At 37.1% G+C, this 19,729-nt stretch overlaps 1 protein-coding gene across 5 annotated transcripts in view; it reads left to right on the forward strand.

Moving 5' to 3' along the window:
• TDRD3 (tudor domain containing 3) overlaps window positions 1-19,091 on the forward strand; it is a 162,051-nt gene extending 142,960 nt beyond the window's left edge. For 2 of the 5 annotated variants that reach the window (XM_045478475.1, XM_045478488.1), the window contains 3 exons: window positions 13,439-13,564; window positions 16,736-16,775; window positions 18,830-19,091. In XM_045478475.1, coding sequence (XP_045334431.1) covers window positions 13,439-13,564; window positions 16,736-16,751 — 142 coding nt within the window. In that variant the 3' untranslated portion in view covers window positions 16,752-16,775; window positions 18,830-19,091. Of the gene's footprint in view, window positions 1-13,438; window positions 13,565-16,735; window positions 16,776-18,829 lie in introns of those variants that run through there. The other 3 variants (XM_045478466.1, XM_045478505.1, XM_045478482.1) reach the window with 2 other exon arrangements.
• The last annotated feature ends 638 nt before the right edge of the window (window positions 19,092-19,729 follow it).

Consider the following 19,729-nt stretch of genomic DNA (forward strand, 5'->3'; position numbering starts at 1 on the left):
CAAACAGAGAAGCATAATACTACTACTACGTGAGGCATCAAATTCTGAAATTAAGGAACATCCCTTATTTAAAAAAAATTAAAGTTCTTAGGTAAAGTTAAGACCTTGATAATTAAGTATACAACAGAATTATTTGTGTTAATCCAAGCCCCTGAGGATAAATATCTTGGAACACGTAATAGTTTGTATTGGTACATTTTACTGCTTTATTATATTCTCCTTCTCATAGTCATGTTCTCGGGAGTGTTAATGCTCCCGTCTGTAGATACCTAGGTGGGGAACATTAACTTGGATGAATTTTATAAAGACAATTACTATATTTGGTAGGCTGATAGGATTTGCCCTGATAAAGAAGTTTGCCTCTGGGTTTCTTTCTTCACTGGAAGAAAAATGAGTATGTTGCTAATTGACCAGATTCTCAGCCTCTCTTTTATATTTGACTTTGGTTATTAACACCGATAATTGTAAGAATCACTTTGGAAATGTAAAGTGCCACCTGGAGGCTCATTTAGCATTGCGTGTTAGGTTTTTAACTTCTATAATTCACTAAGATAATATAGTCAAATTGCTTGACTCGAACCACTGAAAGAAAAACTGTTTATGTTTTATGTGGCATTATAAAGAATAGAACTTTACATTTGTGAAGCATTAATAATAGCACACTTTATCGAACACTTAATTTTGTACCAGACATGATTCTAAGCTCTTTATTTACTTTAATTCATGTAAAGTATAGTAGCTGTTTATGAAGAGTGTAACCACCTCACTGTCTTTTGTTCTCTCAGTTGAGTCCTTCAGAGTAGATAGCATTATGGATAATTGGTGCTTTACAGCAGGAACTGTGGCACCTAAGTGTTATTATATCTACTTTATTTTATTAATTTCACGATGTGCTTAAAATGCAACCTAGATGGAAAGCACCTGATTTTTATCTTTTTGTATAAACTTCGAAGAGTTTAACATGATCAATCTAATTCTCTTGTTCAGCCTCTGCATCCACTGGGATGTGTGAAAAGAGCAGCATAACCTGGGCAAGATATATCCTCTTTTTTAGCCTCAGGTTTGTTTTCTCTTCTGAAAAATAGCAATAAAAATATGCAATTTGATAGGGTTGTTGTAAGGATCATAGTAGCTGTTCAATAAGCGTTTTGTTCAGTCATTGAATGATTGAAACGCCTCACACATAGGTTTTTAATTACTGTTGGTTCCATTTCTTTAGTTTTCCTTCTAGGCTGTGGAAAGAGCAGCTTTCCTTCACTGCCCATCTTTTTAAAGTGACATTTGTTGATCCTGGATTGCAACATCAGCAGCTACTAACTGGAACTTTCAAATCAGGAGTTGGGTGTCCATCCCAAATTATCCCTCTTCGAAGGAAAACCAGACTGCTTCCCTGGGCCATCTTTTTCTTCAAATGAATTCCTTTTTCTTTTATATTTCTTTTTAAAATTTTCTTTTCTATTAGGATGTTACTAGTATAATGAACTTCTGTATTAGGACTTTTAAAATGCAATCCTAATATAAAAATCCACAAATCTTTTAAAAGTAAACTAGTTTTTCCCACAAACTAAAAGAACTGTGTTCTTTTAAGCTAATAGTATTGCCTGCAAAGCTATAGAATTTCCATCATTTTCTTAATGAAAAACCATTTTCCTTCACACTTTTGAAGTCCTATGTTTGCAACAGCCTTCATAAATTGGCGACCCCTATCCTGGCTCTGACACAAACCTGCTCAGCCCATCCTGCTGTCAGTGTACCTGCTGCTTGCCATTGACAGGATTCTTGTCAAAACCGGGGATTGCATAAATTAGTGTTTAACCCTGGACAGGCCTTTTCTCATTTCAGTTCAGCTTTTAAAAGACTGTCGTGTCCTTATTCATATGTAATGAAAGTGAAATTTGACTACCATCATACACTTTATACTTTCAGAGTTTGTAAACTCTGAAGAGCATCATAAACATTCCTAGTCTTACTGATTTTTTTTTTTTGTTAAGCCTTAATTAGTAATCCTCAGTTTTACAAATTCCTGTACAAAAATGACATCATCACTAATTGTCTACTGGCCTTTCCTTGTAGTCCAGAGGACCTACTCGCCTTACTTTTTACTTTAATAAGCAGCTTACATCATGTGTGTGTGGTGGGGGGGGGCGGGGGTGGTGGTGGGAGAGAGAAGAGAGGAGTATTAAGTTGTGTAAAGGAATATACGTTAAATAATCTTACGGATGAATTTAGAATTATTAAAAAGTGGATTGTTTTACCTTGATTCTTTTCAGAAGGGCACATATTAAGTGTTTGAAAAACCTAAGAAAATCTTTTGACTCCGTAATACTTCCTAACTTGTCCTTGCTGTCATTGTTCCACTGTGACTCTATGGACAAGGAGAAATAGCTTCATTCTCGAACAAGGAGAACAAAACACATATTTAATAAGAACAAATATGTATTATGTTCTTCTTTTGTACAAGATGATGAGCAAATTACCCTCAAGACTATATTATCAGTTCTCCCAGCCTGTGTTGAACATCTAAAACAGAGTTCCTGAATTTCAGTAAACTAGAAATAGTATTATTACAGGAAAATATAATATGTTTAATAGCCTTGATTAAATCAGGTGATATATGCTGTCTAATTTTCCTTTACCTGAGTTGACAGAGATAAGTTTCTCTCCCTTATTATTCTTAGAGAAAATCTTTGTGATACCTTTCTCTTTCTTCAACTATCTAACCGTCAAAAATGATTGAGAAGGTCTCCTAAACTTGGAAAGAGAATGATTTTTTTTTTAAAGCTAATTCCTCATATACTGAACATTTTGAAATCTCAATGGGAGGAAAAGAAATCCATAAATTTAAGCATACTGAAATCCACAAATTTAAGCATAGTTAACACCAAGATGAAATGTTATTTCTCTACTAACTTATTGAGGGAAAAGGGAATAAATGGTTGAGAACGTGAAGGTTAGAGTCCTTACATTCAAGACTTCACTATAATTGGAACACTCATACACCAGACCACCATGTATAACTCTTCAGCTGCATTAACCAATTTAATATCTACAGGAACCCTATGAAATAATTATTAGCATTCCCATTTTACATACACGGGAAACTACAAATATGGGTTCAGAGTCATGAAGTAACTTGCCTAAAATCTTTGAGCTAGTAAGTTACAAAGCTGATATTCAAGTTTTGGATTCACTGACACCATCACACATGATCCTACGTTTTACCTGTAAATGAACGTAGATGATACCAAACTATTTGAGGATTTTTGTGGGAGTTTAATGAAATAGTATATATAAAAATATTCAGCATTGTAAGTAAATGTGTACTTCAATATGTGATTGTTTTGATTAAGGTATCTTTCAAACAGTTTATTCAACCTTAATTCTCATGAATTTAGAGAATTTTGAATGGAAAAGTGAAGACATATGTGGGTAGAAGTATCAGCTAGAAAGTATCTTACATAGGGCAGAAAAAAAATCAACTTGTTCCTTTCACTTACTATTGTATTGCTAAGAGAATTTAATCTCAAACCGAGACTCTCTTTTTATCCTCTAAATTTCCCTGGAATCTAGTTTTAGGATTATACTACATTTTAGCCATCTGTTTAGGTCTTACCCCTTTAGATAGTAGTCCTAATTTTCACTATTTGAAAGAAAGAGAGAGAAGGGAAGGAAGGAAGGAAGGAAGGAAGGAAGGAAGGATCACCAAATCACCATTTGTCGGAAAAACTGACTTAATATTATATATTCAGAATACACCAATGATAATACTGTGCCAAAATAATATCTTTCATTAGTGTATGGATTTCAATTGCGATGAAATTTAAGACCTTAGATTGGGGAAATAATTATTTTCAAATACAGAATGATATAGACCTACGAGTAGGTTATAGGGACTCTGCTTGATGACAAGCACAATATGAACAAGTAGTGATTGAGCAGCTGCTGCAAACATTAAAGCAAGGCTAGATTGCACTAATAGATTCATATAGAGTTTGTTCACTATGGGAAATAATAGTATTATGTTCCAAGCAGACTTTACATGGAATATTATCTGAAAACTAGGTTCTAAAGAATAGTAACTATTAAAGTGAAATAAAAGAAAAGACATTGATGGAAGATTCTAGAAATAATAGTATTTGACAAGTGATTCCAAGAGCTGAGTCTTTTGCTTCTAGAAAGTAGAAGACTGAAGAGAGATATGATACTTGTTTAAAATAGCTTAAAATCTTTCATATGGCAAAGGAAACAGACTCAACTAGAAATGTAGGTGGGACTTCTAGAAATGCAGATTTGTACTTTGTTGTGCAGAACAGAGAGCCTAAAAGAGCCTGAGTACCCCTCACCAGAGTTACCTGAAGGCGGTAGGTGGATCTTGTACTGAGATCAGATCACTGACTCCCGTAGTCCTTCTACAGGACTTTGTTAACTGGCCTGTTAATGGATAAGGGTTTCTAAACATCTGTTATTATGGTTCACTAAACAGAAATATTTTCAGTTCATTATGCAGACTTTGTTAGTATGGGTTTTTAGGTATGAATGGGATTTAAATGTATAATGATGTTTGTCACATTGGGCTGCTTTCTGCTTGAAGATTTAAGTGTTTAACTTTTTTCCTGTCAGTCCTCCTTTATGTTCATTAAGGGGGTGAACACATCAGCAGTGATTTCATTTCTGTGTTATTAGGCATGGCGACTTTTTTCTTATAGTTAAATAGAGCATGTCAAGTCACGTGTCCCCTCCCTCCTCCAACCTTCCATACTTTTTAATGGCAAAGATCTGGCCTATATTTCCTCAATTTGACATGGAGATTTTTTTTTTCTATTTCTGTTTCTTAAATCTGTATTACACGTCACTGTAGCATACCGTAAGTGTTTGTCTCAGGTGGTCAGTTACATAATATGCATCGGGCTGACTTTTAGAGTAAGAAGTGCTCTGGCATTATGGTGCAGAAATCATTACTTTCAGAGAAAGAATTGGTTAACCCATCTTAAATTGTGTTATATTAGCCTGCCCATTTAAGATGTAAAAATGATATAAATTATGAGAGCGAAATGATTAACCACTTGTGATTAGTGCTCATATGTCTTGACCATAACATATTCTAAAACATTGGTTGCTTTTGCATAGATAATTTGTAGGCATTGACCTAAAAACAGATCAACATAGATAGGCATTGTCTATTATGAATTGTCATTGCTGTACAACTTTTTAAATAGTGTTTCTAACTGGTTCCTTTTTATAGCATTTACCAAAATTTAAAGGGTATGATCTAAAGGCAAGATATTCAAAGAGACTGATCACATTAACTTATTTTTGGCTTCCTCTTAAAATGTTCAGATTTTATGCAAATCGTGTCTATAACTTTTGACTGATTTTCAAGAGTGCTTCTTTGCCAGTTTCCTCCCCCTTTTTGTTCTATTTTCCTTTTTTCTCTATAATAAATTAAAAAAAAATACCTCCCAAAGAAACAAAACCAGTGGTAACAATAGAATTAAACTATTAACAATTAAACAAACAAACTATTCGTTTTAATGTGTAGATCATTTTTTTTTTTTTAATTTCAGTAGATAAAAATGGCAAGTGTGTGGCAAGAATCTTCCTCCTTGCATTGGCTCTTTCATTTTTTTTTTTTCCAGTGACTCTTCCACTTTCCTTATCTGCCCAAAATAACCTGAGGAATAGCAGCAAACTTCCTAAATTTTAGCAAAGTCTGTGAGTCTAGATAGTTTAATTGAAGTGGGCACATATATTGTATTGCCAAAGGGTTACTTATTTCACAACAGTAGAGAACATAGAAGGCTTATTTGATAAACCCTTCCTAAGTATTAAAACGTCATATAGTTCTCCAGGTAAACCTATGAGTTCATTATTATTTTCTGTGTGAGAAAACTGAGACCAAGAGAAGTTGAGTAACATGCCTCAAAGTGGTAGAGGCTAAACTGAGACTCAGATCTGACTTAAGAGACCGAGGTCTCAAATACCAATGTCATGAAGTATCTCTCAAGGAAATCTTTGAGTACATCGGCATATCTGGGAGCAGGATATGCTCCGTACCTTGATTTCTGGGCAAGCTTTTGGAATCTATTTAATCTTAAGCTAAAGCAGCCAATGAGTTTTAGAGAGGTGCACATTTTTATAAAACATATATTCATCCTTTGGACCTCACTGTAGTATTTCAGCAAAAATTATGACCAGTAAATGATGTTTGTGCTAGGACAGAGACCTCGGGACAGAGGCCATCCGTTTACTTAAAAATGATCTTAAGCTAGCTATTAGAAAAAAGTAAGCCAAACTGTCTGAAGCAAGATATGTAAATATGCACTATGTGATGCAATGGAAAGGACTTTGGAGCAGACAGCCCAGAGTCTTATTCAAGCATGGCCACTTATATAGCTTTGGGTAAATTACTTTGTTTCTTCATCTGTAGAACGGTGAGATTAGGTAACTCAAAGCACTGTTGCAAGGATTAAATGAGATAGAATGCAAAATGCCAGACACACAATGGAATAAACATCCATTTCCTTTTTCTCTGTTCCAAGTTGTAAATAAACTCAGGTGTGTTTTTGAACGTAGGAGTGTCTGTACTTTTGCAATTTGGTAAGGGTGACATGTTTACTAGTCTCTTTTTCATATCCTCGTAGTTAAAATATGAATGGAGCATTTTGAAGTTCAGCTCAATTTGGCCTAAACTGCCAAAAATGGCTTGTCTACTTTATATTAAAGGGTCGGTGATCTTAATGAAATTAGAGGAGGGACTATGATGAAGAGTACGGTGTTTGCTTTTACTGTCATTTAAACATCTAGTTTTCTTCTGTGTTAGTTAGTTGTCTTATGTAGGTTGTGCTCTAGCTGGCAGGGCATAGAGTAAAATCCTTGAACTAAGATTTCTGATAATTTCCTAATATAACATCATCAACAATTTCAATTTTTGTATAAATCTAAAAAAATATACTCTTTTCTGAAAAGATCAGAACCACAGTGAAATGTCTCATTTTTCTCCTGAAATCCTGTGTGATACAGGAATGAAAGCATTGGGTTCTGTCAGCCATGCATTTTGGAACAGCTGTTTAGTAATTAGATCAGATTGAATCAAATTATTATTATTATTTTTTTTTTGGTCTTGAATCAGTATTTTTCTTTTCTGCTATAAAATATCTGGTTTAAATAAAATATTCTTGGACATGGTACGTATTAAAGGGATGATCTTAGATCTGCTCTGAGGGAAGGGGAGACTCTAAGTGGTATCTTATAATTATAATTTTATAATTTATAATTCTAAAATGGTATCTTCTTTTACCCAAAGTTTCAAACATAGAGAAATTAGTCTATTACAAAATTACTTATTTTGGTTATATATGACACTCTCATATGTTAGTGAAACTTGAGATTTTTTTTTCCTCACCTAGGTGCGGAAGGTTTTACTACCAAATGAGGCATTTAATTCATTGAAGTCAAAAGAAGTGTTTAGATTTTCTCTGTGATAGAAGGCAAAGGCAAAAGGGTCCCGAACTCGAGTCAGAGGCCTACTTTTTGGTTCCTCTTCTTCCACCAGCTCACTTTCTTATATTCATCAAGTCAGTCGACCCAGCTAGTTCCCCGTGTTCAGCAGAGGCTGAACTAGATGGGGCTAGTTTTTGTGCCATAGGGAGTGACAGAGCTTGGAGGGGCTGAGGAAGAGAAAGCCAAGGGGATACTGCTTGCTACCACATGTAAAACTCTCACTGTAACCTGGGCCCATCTACTTTAGGGTGAAATTCTATATAAAATTTCATATGAAGCCAGAGTGCCACATTTACCCAAAATATAAACGATAATTCTGATATATATATTTTTTAATGTAATCTGCTCCGTTCGAGTATCTCCAATTCCTCTTCCAATTCTGGCATTCATTATAACTATATTCCTCACCCTCATTCTTTGGGAGCAGAGTGAAAGACAGGACTGTGAGTCAGAAGACTTGTGTTCTAGCTCAGGTTACGGTACTAATTCCTTGAGCAAATAATAGTTTTTAGGTATTTGGATTACTGTTCTTTACAGAAACTTTCTGTTTTATAGAAAACAGTTTGTGTTCCAGGCTACCACAAGCCTGGTTTGTTTTGTGATACAGCTGTAAATATTCAATTGGAACATATTTCTTAAACAAGAATAATTGGTAAATTAAGTTCAGCGTTGATCATAATACATGATTCTAGTGGGCACAGATATTATACATAGCCTTCACAGAAAATAAAAAACCACTCCAGCTTTTACTTTCAATTTTAAGTCACTCTAATATAATGGAATGTTAGTATAATTGATTTAAAATAGGTTACTTAAAAATATTTTAAATTCTTTACATGATTTTTTGTTCTTGTTTTTGAATGGGACAGAGATACTTTATTTCACCTGTTTGGACTGTAACGTAAAATCAAAGGTCAGAGTTTCAGTGGGGATGAAGAGGAAATGTTATAAATATCCAAGGTATAATCAAAATTGAGCACAACCTAAAAATCAATTCAGAAAGCTCCATAAACTTCAAAGTGGCTTTCACACATTAATTCATTCTCATGGCATCCCAAGGATGAAAGCAGTTTAATTGTCATATTCTAGTTACTGATAACCACAGGAAGAATCTGAATGGATTGAAATGTGCCATTTTATTAATAAGGCACGTCAAGAAACATTTTATCAAATATTAAGGATCCACGACATCATCAGCACTATTCAAGGCACAAAGTATCCCACTGACATGGCCTGTTTTACAGCCTATTTTTTTAATATACTTCATTTTTTAGAACAGTTTTAGATTCTTCGGAAAGGAAGATACAGAGACTTCCCATATGCTCCCTGCCCCCCACCCCTACACACAGCCTCCCCCATTATCAACATCTCCCACTAGAGTAATGCATTTGCTCAGAGTCCGTGGTTTACACTGGGCTTCATTGTTGGTGTGTACATTCAGTGGGTTTGGACAAATGTATAATAACATGTATCTACCATAATAGTATCACAACACAATGGTTTCACTACCCTAAAGATCCCCTGTGCTCTGCCATTCATCCCTCTGTTCTCCCTTACCCTGGACAACCTCTAATCTGTTCACTGTCTCCATAGTTTTGCCTTTATTACATGATGTTTTGGGAAAGCAAGTTTGTCTTTAACTTTTGTTTAGGTTTTGTATTAAAATGAGTTTATATTTCTATAAACTGGCTACAGAAGCCCACCAGGCTGGCAAAAGGTGGCCTGGAAATTCACAGAGTGAGTGATTCATATGTGAATCACTGGTAGAGATATGTACTCATTAATATTTCATTATTCAAAGTATCCTAAATTTCAAGGCTTGTTGTTGAGAGTACATGGTGTTCATTTCATATGCTGGATTATGTTTTTGTGACTACTATACAAATTCTGTGAGAAGGAACTGACTAGAAGAAATTTTATTAAATTACACACAAAATACCTATTAAAAGATGTGTGACAGTAGTAATAAGTTTTTCTAAGTTTTTTTATGAAGAGAATTGCCATCCCTGCTCCCCACTCTCACCAACCAAATAATCTCTGATTGTCTCCTCACAGAGTCATGGTTGTGGGAAAATGCCGAAGGAATGGTAATTTAAGATAAGATATATGAATATGTCAGTGAAGCAAAGGAAAATGTGGCATTGTTGGCAAATAGAGCCCCCCCCCCCCCACAACAAAATTTCCATGGAGATTTGGGTTAGCGTTTCAGCCTTAGAGACAGACAAGAAAGGTGGCAAACCCAAGCTTCCTGAATTTCAGAATTATTTTCCAGGCTGGCACTTAGGAGTAGGAAGTTTCCTCCTCCTCCATTGGCCTAGCCCAGGGTTTCTCAATTCTGGCACTGATGGCATTAGAACTGGGTAATTCTTTGTTGTGTAGGCTGCCCTGTGCCTTTTAGAATATTTAGCAACATCGTTGGCCTCCACCCGTTAGATGTAGTAACAACTCGCCTACACCTTACCCTATCACTTTGTAACCACCAGAAATATCTTCAAACCCACTAGATGCCAGTAGCATCCCTCAGTTGTAGCAACCAAAAATGTCTCCAGACAGTGGTTAAGGTCCCCTGGGGGGCAAAAAAATCACTTTCAGTTGAGAACCACTGATCCAGCACCTTCCTTAAAATACTCATTTGTATGGTTCACCTTGTTTTTTCATTTTTTTAATTTTTGTTTTGGGGTTTTTGGGGGGTTTTTTGTTTGTTTTTTGATTTTTTATTTTTGCCCTTCACCTTGTAGAACAGAGAACCCTACCTCTATTTAAATGTTGCATACCTTTTACTGAGGTATGATTCAGGTTCCGAGTGACTGATTTCCAATGAGCTTTTGTACCAGAGCTCATTTATAAATGAGGGAAGATGTATTTGTCTGTGTTCTCACTCCAGATACAGTGTATGCTGAAGATCATACGCAAGAAAGATGTGACCTGTCAAACATGTTTCATAGGTGAAGTTGTCATCTCCTTTTTGCACTGGTCCTGGGACTTTTTATTTTCTTCAAACTGTCATTCCGTTCATGCTTGATTACACAGTGATTATTGTATTTTATATCTTCTTAATAAAAGCAATAAACTAGTAAATATTGGCATGAAAAGAGGATGCATTTTGAATCTTAGTTATGTAGTATTTTTAAACCAGGTTTAATCTGGAAACATGGTTTAGGGGGGCAAAAATCTGAGTCCCAATAAAATAGTTCTGAATCTCAAAGTTTAGGTGAAGATGACATTGGTCAGTTTCATTTTATGAAAGTTATCGCAGAATTTGTAAAGAATCTTGCTGAGAGTCAGAAACAGAATGGCGCTGGTCTGGACCCTTCCTTGAGTAAGCTCTGTGACATGGAAAACTGAGTTCGCTTCTCAGGGTTTAGAGATTCCTTGTCTGTCAGATCTAAGGGGAGGGACAAGACTATATGGCTTTCCAGAACAGTGCCAGCTCAAACATAGTGTCAGATTTTTAAAAATATGTTTTGAACTATCATATTATTTAATTTTTTTGAGTTTTAAATCTATTACAGAGTAGCAAAACCTAAAAGGGGAAGAAAAGTTAGGAGCAAGAACTAGGTATAAATGTCATTCAAGGATGACTCCAAGTAAACTCACCTATTAAGTTTAGCTGTGTATTATGTAAAATGGAAAGAGGTATTCCTTCGGTGCTAAAAATGACTAGCTATGGAATATACGAAGTAGTTTCTGTGGGTGACCAGGTTTGCCCTCAAGTACTCTGCAAGAGGAATATTTAAAAGTTAAAAAGGCAAAATTGTGCCTTTGACGATCACTGAAAACCAAGCTGTCAGAATCATTTTTATTTTTTGCTTCTGTCTTGCATAAAAAGATGGTGAAGACATCAAATAACGTGAAAGAAATCTCATGGTCGGTCATCTTTATAAAACCATTTAATTGGCTCTGGCTAGTATAGTCTGTGAATCTTTTAAACACAGAAGAGACAGCTTTTCAAATAGTAATGCCATATTATATAGATCCAGCTCCCTCACTCAACAAATGTAGCTTCCTACCTTTAGCAGTGTTTTCTGTTGATAAATTATAGATTTTTAGATGTCCTCTCAGCCAGTTCCGCAGTGGGGTGTGGAGAAAAAGAAGCATTCCATTCTAATTCTTGAAATAATTACTTCATCTACTACAGTAACAAATATATGTTCATTCTTCTCAGTTAATATGCAAAGCTTCAAATGTTGCCCTATGTCATAAAATTAAATAGCCTTTTTTCAAATTTAGCCATAATATTTGACCATCACCATTCAAAACAGTGACCAGAGTAACTAAAAATAATTCTTTCCTTTCCTGAACACTTTGTAATTTTTCTTATTGCATTTAATTGATATTCTAAATTACAGACCTAGTATCTGACACTTCTAACCATTTTGAGATTGATTGTCAATGAAAGGGACACAGGAAAGGAGAGCTAACCTGAAAGTTTGTCTCTAAGAGGCAGTTACTGAGTTATGCCGATACATTGTCACATTTCTCCATTCTCTTATTTAGGTGATGATGGCCCCTTAAGGATGATCATTAATTTTTGGCTATTGGTTTATTTCTTTTTACATGCAGGCTGAGATGTAAACATTTAAGCAGTTCAGTTGCACTTGAATCAAAACCCAGGTTTGCCTTAGAAGTGTTAGGGCAAAGTCACAAAGTTTTCCTGGGCTTCAGTGTCCTTTGTATAAAATGGAAATAATTGTTCTTTAAGAATACCGTGGAGGATGCCTAAGAATAAGAGTAATGTCTGTGCCATATATTAAATAATCATTTCTAAATGATAGGATTTGATCAAGTTATCTCAGCATATTTCTGCTTCTTTCAGGTAAAATTGTAATAGTTGGATCCGTAAAATTTGAAGAATAGAACTCAGTCTCTCATATAACTTATGTTATTAATAGGGTCAAAAGAAAGCAATCTTTTGGGAAAGATGATTCAGAGATAAAGTGAGGAGGAGGAAGATGTGGGATACATTTCCAAAATCATGCAAATTATTATGTTCTGATAATTCAGTTGGAATTTAAACTCTACTTTTGAAATAGATGCTGTTCCTTTCATAAACAAAACTGAGAGCCAATTTTTTTCTGTCTTTAAGAGGGAGCATACTTCATAGCTGCATTCATTTAAAAATACTAAAATTACAGGGTGGCAGCACTCAGTAAGAAACCAGTGTGGCTTTGGCTACATTTCTGTTGCTTCTAAGTTCTTTTCAAATATTACAATTAACTGTATTCTTTCTGCTGTTTAATCTGCTTATCCTAATTTTTCCATGCTATTCCTTGAGCTGATAGATGTATCCCCTCAATAAGAAAGAAAATGAGAAGAAAGTAGTTTGTGTCTTACTGTGGTGATTGCTATGTCTTGCATGAAGCTTTCTTTATATGTAAACTGTATTTCCCTCCTCATTCCAATCCATTATTTTTTCCTGTCTCTAGATGTAAGGTTCTTAACGATGTTGGAGATCTCATCAGATGAGGACAGACAGCTGGTGAATGTTCTCTGGCTCTTCACCCCTCTTCCATATCTTACCAAAATCCCCTTCCATGACAAATACCTACAAATATTTAGAAGCCCAAATATTCAGGAAAATTTTTATTATAATGCTTGTTTTTCTGTGTTTTCACGCCCTAGTGTCAAGTCATTTGGTGAGATAATCATGCTATTATTATGTGGAAATAGTTTCCTTTTCTGAAATTAAATTTGATTCTAATCTTACCACTGTCAAGTTCATTCTTCTGTTATCAAGGACCAAAAGATTGTTAACAATGTCCCTGCTTTTTTTTTTTTTTTTTTCCCTTTCCCCTTGCCTCCCTCTGTTATAAAAGTTGACAGATGTGAATCCCAAGGCAGCTTAAGAGGGCATATCAAAATCGGCACCATAGAGTTATTAACTAAGGAAACTTGGAGCTATTTTGAACATGTTTAAATCACTATTCTTTGCAAATAGGAGGAAGAAGGCACCTATGACCAAACGCTTGAGTTCCGCAGAGGAGGTGATGGTCAGCCAAGAAGATCCACTAGGCCCACACAGCAGTTTTACCAACCTCCCCGGGCGCGGAACTAATATGAGAAGGTAAACTTGACATTGTGAGGTGGTTTCCATATAAAGAAAGATGCTATTTATGCTAAACGTGTAAGTGCAATTATTGATGTTTTATAACATCATAGAAAAAAACTGATATTTCAGACCTTTCAATTATAAAGTATGTAAGATTATACCACAGTCACAAGCTACTTGTGCACCAAATCTTTCCTCACACGTATAACCCCTAACCCCCTCTTTTCTCTATACTTACTCTCTTCTGTCAGAGGTGATGCCAATCAGTAAAATGTCAGTAAGTTTGAAAGCAGGAAGAAAATAAAAGGAAACAAAGGACCAGATAACCACCAACTTGGATAATTGAGGTTTTTTATTATTTAACAAATTTCAGTCCTTTTTAAAAAAGAGGAAATGTTTCATTGTGTATCTTCAGAAATTGGATGAAGGTAACATGATTGCTTACTGAGACGTGATGTGGCGGCTGTGTGCTATTGATCCAGAAACTTTCATCTGAGAGTTTCAGAGAGTTGCTATCTGAAAATCATCTTCAATAGGAAGGATGAGAAATATAACAGAAAAGTCAGGAAATTATGGGAGCAATCTAAGGCATCTCATTTTGATCAACAAAGACCTTAGTTTTTAATGTGTTATTAGAAGGTAATACTTTTGCCATCTTTGGTAACATCTCTGTTTCTTCATTATGCCAGGATTTTTGAATACATTCAGAGTTTTCCCATTACAGCTTTTGTTATATATCACTGTAAAGACTATGAGACTGTTTTAGACTTAACTATATCTTTTTCTCAGTCTCTTCTTCTCAGTAACAAGACCATTGAGAATTTAAAGAAATGGTTCTCCATTTCTCATTTCAGCTATTCATTTTGTTAAGGTTGTTATCCACATTGTATTTCCCCCCTCCTAAGTGACTCTCAATTTTTCAAACCAGCTGTGACTTTTTAGCACTTGAAATTGCAGCTAGTCTGAATTGAGATGTGCTGTAAGTGAAAAATGCACACCAAATTTTAAAGACTTAGTTTAAAAAAGTCAAAGATTAGTAATTTGCAGTATTTATGTATTGAAATGAGAGTATTTTTGATAGATTGGATTAAATCAAATATGTCATTAACGTTACTTCCCCCTATTTGTGCTTTTTTTTTTTTTTTTTTTTTTCAACGTTTATTTTTGGGACAGAGAGAGACAGAGCATGAACGGGGGAGGGGCAGAGAGAGAGGGAGACACAGAATCGGAAACAGGCTCCAGGCTCCAAGCCATCAGCCCAGAGCCCGACGCGGGGCTCGAACTCACTGACCGCGAGATCGTGACCTGGCTGAAGTCGGACGCTTAACCGACTGCGCCACCCAGGCGCCCCTATTTGTGCTTTTTTTAATGAGACTAGAGGGAAATTTGAAATTACATGCGTGTCTCACATCGTGCCTGTGCTGGGCAGCACTGTCCCGGAGTCTTAGATCCCCTTCAGCTCTTCCGGAGCTCCTTCTCTGGTTACAAATTAGTTCTGTCATCCTAAGTGAAGGAACGTTTTCTTCTGTTTTCTGGTCCTTAGCCCCTTGTGTAGTAGTCTGCCTGGAGTGGAAGTCTGGTGCTACCTGACTTCTGATTTACCTGAGCAGGCCAGAGTACCATCTTTTTCTCTTATCACGGGCTTTTCTTTGTGCCTAATACAAGGCCATCGAGTAAACAGATGTGACCTACCATCCATAGTTATCACAGAAGGACTGATTCTCAACTTTGGACATTTTTCTATAGCGAGAACTGACCAAAGCAGAGTCAGAGTATAGATAATGACTTGAACAGCTTCACACCGTGCAAGATTGAACATCCACTTTTGACATAAGTTCAGTTGCTTACAATGAAATCACATGTAATGTGAATGAAAACTGAGAATTCCCTCATAGCTTTCTGAGGGCTTTGCATTGTTTAAACCAAGGTTTTAAAATAAGGCTGAAGTGGGACGCCCAGGTGGCTCAGTCAGTTAAGCCCCTGACTTGGGCCCAGGCCATGATCCCACAGTTTGTGGGTTCACGTCCCACATTGGGCTCTGTGCAGACAGCTGAGAGCCTGGAGCCTGCTTCGGGTTCTGTGTCTCCCTCTCTCTGCCCCTCTCCCACTTGCAGTCTGTGTCTTTCTTTCTCTCTCAAAAATGAATAAAACGTTCAGAATATTTTTTTTAGTAAATAAAATAAAGCCGAAGGTTCTCAACTTCCTGATTGCTCTAGGGTAGTGGTTCCCTAGCAGCGGATGCAGGACGGGGACTCCTCAAGGGTGTCCTGAGGCTGCAGAATAGAAGGGGGGTAGGGCCTGGCAGGGCTACAAGTGGAAAGGAGGAAAGGAGATGGTGAGAGTGAGTAAGGCTGCAGCCAGAAGCCTGGAACAACATCCTCTTGGCCCTTCTTTAGTTTCTTTCATATGTTTTCTAGGTTAGGCTTCCATGGAAAATTACCTCTGAAAAAGAACATACTGCTTAAATCAGGAACCATAGCCCCACAATAATTGTGGCTCATTGATACCAAACAGTACAATGCAGACTGTTCCCAATCAGCTGAAACATCACAGTGTTAGTGGTTTTCTGCTCCCTGGCTTAAAATGCCCATTTTTCCCAGATGCTCGCTTTGGATTGTACTGTTGATGTGGGAAATGTGTGGCACAGAGATTCTAGATTCCTGACATCAGTGAGAATAACTTTGCTGGTGGGGGGCAGTTTCATGATAGCATCACTAAAAAAACCTCTCACTACAAAATTTACTCTGAAAAATAAATAGTCAAGACACGTGCTCTTGGTTGAAACAATTATTATTTTTTTATTTTAGTTCAAACATGGAAAGATTATGAAGTAGAATTGTCTTTTTGATATACTGTCTGTGAATGGGAGATTCAACAATAGTAAGAGTTATACTTTTTGTTCTTGTCACGCAACCCAATATGTTATTTTCTTCTTGAGAGAAAAGGTATTTTTATTTCCTCATTCCTGGTTTCCATTAACCTAACCATTTAAAAAGAAGATACACATTGTAGCTGGCCATTTGACTTCCAGCAGATATAAGTATGAATTCTAATATGTGCTGAAATTTTTCTCAGATTTTGTTATCTAAAATTATTCAAGATAGTAAGAAACACTTCAGGCACTTTCTACTCTCACTTTTAAAAAATCTATAATTTCATAGTTATACTTTTTTTTTAATGTTTCAGGTACTTTGTTAGGTGATGAATGACACATAGTAGCTGTTCAGTAAGTGTTTATTAAATAAGTATATTTTGATAAAGTTTTTGGTAAGATTTTGTAAATTACATAATTTACACATTCTTTGGTTGTCCTGGAGAGTTTTTCCTATAAGCCCTCTCTCCCACCACCACCACCTCGTCACGTGCACATACACTTCCCCTCGAGGTGCAGAGGGAGTTGGATTCAACTTGGTCTTGGTCCCAAACACACCGTCAGTGACTCGCAAAAGCAGGAGCTCCCTGGGGGTCTGGGCAAGGTGGGAGAAGGAGGTCTCGGGGAGCAACGTGGGCAGATAGGCTCAAGTCTGAGACAACGTGGTGGAGAGTCAGATCTGGGCCTTGAGGGGGGAGAGGGCCCAAACATCAAACTTCTCGTTCCTGAACTTGTTATAATTGTCACAGACAACTCAGAAATATGAGTAGCTATGGATGGAGAAATTATACCCAATTCTTTAATCAGTGAAACCGACCATAACTGTGTGCATTTGAAGAGGTTTCTGATGTGACTGGAGTCCTGGGAACTAGGTACCAATTAGCGGGGGCAGGCGAATGCTCAGAAATAGTTTGAAGGTTCATTTTCTTGGTCGGGGAGAGCCCCCTGAAGACACTCTGAAGGCCGAGGAGGACTGAAGGGGGAGAGGCAGAGTTCACAGGAAGTGGCTCCAGTGGCAAGAGTAGAACGTGTGAACCCAAACAGTGCATGTTAAACGTATGGATTGGTGGTGACTCAAGAATGTAGCTTTAGACGCATTAAGAGTTTGATGTGTTTGGTGATAATGAACTTCTGAATAAGAGTAATGTGATGAAAATTAAGCTTAGGAAATATTGCTGTTGGATATGGGGTGGGTTACAGCCCTGTAATCCATGGGAAAGACTGTAAGAAGCTATCGCAGCATTCCAGTGGAAGAGTGCACATCCCGTTGTGAAAAGAGAGGAGTGGCAGACCTGGGTGGGAAGACTTGGTAAGACACATCAGCATGAAGTCCCCCTACCCACCACTGGGCCACCAAGGCTAATGCTCGGTGCAGGAAGCCATTTAATAAACGTTGACTCACGTTGAGTATTCACTTCCAGTTTCTTATTTGTGTGACGAAAGAATGGTCTTCAGGCTCTCACGTATCAGCCAGAAACCACAAACCCGAGAGCCATGCATAGACCTATTACCTAAATGCTGTGACTTAGTTTTTTCCGAAATCCAGGTTTAGCTTTCAGCTGGTAAAAGATACATTTTTAAATGTCAATTTTTTTTTTTTTTAATCTGATCCAGCATCCTTTTGCAACACTTTGCAAATCAAGGTCAGGGAAATTATTTCTCTAAAGATAGCCGCTGCAGAGCCCTCTGGTGCCAGCAGGCTAGACGTCATGTGAGGATAGCAATACCCGAAGGTCTTCATTTCTGAGCAGGACTCTGTTACTTCGGAAGACTTGTGAGCTGTTTGTATGCAGCAAGGGCACTCTGCCGCCCCTGCCTGAGTGTTCTTTAGTGCATGAGGCTGAAATACGACCAGGGCAAACAGCTTCTCTCTCCGCTTCTCTCAGCTCTGTCTGTCATCACCACCCAAAGAGGTTCACCTAGAGCGGTGCCTGGTAAAGACTGGGAGCAGGCGGGATCGGGCGACAGACCCCCATCAATTACCTGTGTGGACTGAACCAATCCAGAGGTGTTCAAAGGGGAAATGGAGGGAGGTGGGATGCAGGTAGAAGTGGTTCACTGGGAGAGTGCATATCTTTTTTAGGCCATCCTCTGTTAAATACTATTCAGTTAATCCAAATTCCTAAAATCAGCATGCCAGCAATAATAGGGCTCACGATGACAGACACGTGCTCTAAGAATTTCTAGAAGAAAAATTATTTTGGAAGATTTCTATTTTTGTTTATATATTGATTTATAGAAGTTATGTTTATAAATTAGATAGCAGTACCCCAATGTATTCTACTTGAGATCTATTAATGTTTATACAAGCACTCCACATTTAGGTATGTTTCAGCAGAAGTGTATCTTGAGTACGGAAAAGTCAACTTGAGGATCCAATCTCACCTTCCCCCTCTCTTTTTAAATAGAGTCTTTGTGAAGAAAGGAGCCACTGACTGAAACATCCTGGTCAAAACCTGTTGATAGACCGCCTACTTTCCCTTCAGAATAAATAAGGTGCAGCCATGATGGATATTATTACTGGAGAATGGAACAACAGATTTTAGAGGGAAAAAAACCCAGCCCTCATGGAGAATGGGAAAAATACTAAGTTAACTAAAGCAAGTACCTTTTACAAGTGAAAGAGAATCTTTTCTTCTGCCATCAATAAAACCAGTGCGCTGTTATATACATTGTTTTACTGTATGTTTTATTTGCTGAATATTATCTTTCTTGTTCGTCTGGTATTCACCCCATATTATAGCATCACAGCATACTGAAGTCCCTCCCCATAATTACAGAATAACCTGACTGACACAGCTTGCCACATGTCATACAAAAACAACGTGTAGCCAATTAGCAGTTCTTGGTAAGGTAATAGCTGCTAAATGTGATAGCCAAAAGTATTTAAAACTTGAATATGTTGTGTTTAACACTCTGCTAGCTTTTTCAAATGTAATTCAATTAAAAGCCAGGCATTCCCTTCCTTTTAAAATTTGCAGCAGATCTTTCAAGATGTGTCTGGTTGTAGACAATGGAAAACCCAACTCAAACCAGCTTAGACACTAAATGGAATCCACTCGCTCACTGAAACAGTAGGTTTCAGTTGGTTTAATTCAGGGACTCAGAGTTGTCAACAAAGACCCTGATTCTTTGCATCTTTCATTTCTGCTTTCTCTGGCATCAGCTTCATCCTACAGCAGGCTGCCCCACGGGACCATTAGGTGGCTTCAACTCCCAGAGCTGTGAAGTCCAGGGATGGGGTTGGGGTCACTTCCAGAAGTACTCTCAAAAGAGAAAAGAAGCCTTTCTCCTGATACTGCATTTAC

This window comes from Leopardus geoffroyi, chromosome A1, assembly GCF_018350155.1.
Source record: "Leopardus geoffroyi isolate Oge1 chromosome A1, O.geoffroyi_Oge1_pat1.0, whole genome shotgun sequence".
In the NCBI taxonomy this organism is placed as follows: domain Eukaryota; kingdom Metazoa; phylum Chordata; class Mammalia; order Carnivora; family Felidae; genus Leopardus; species Leopardus geoffroyi.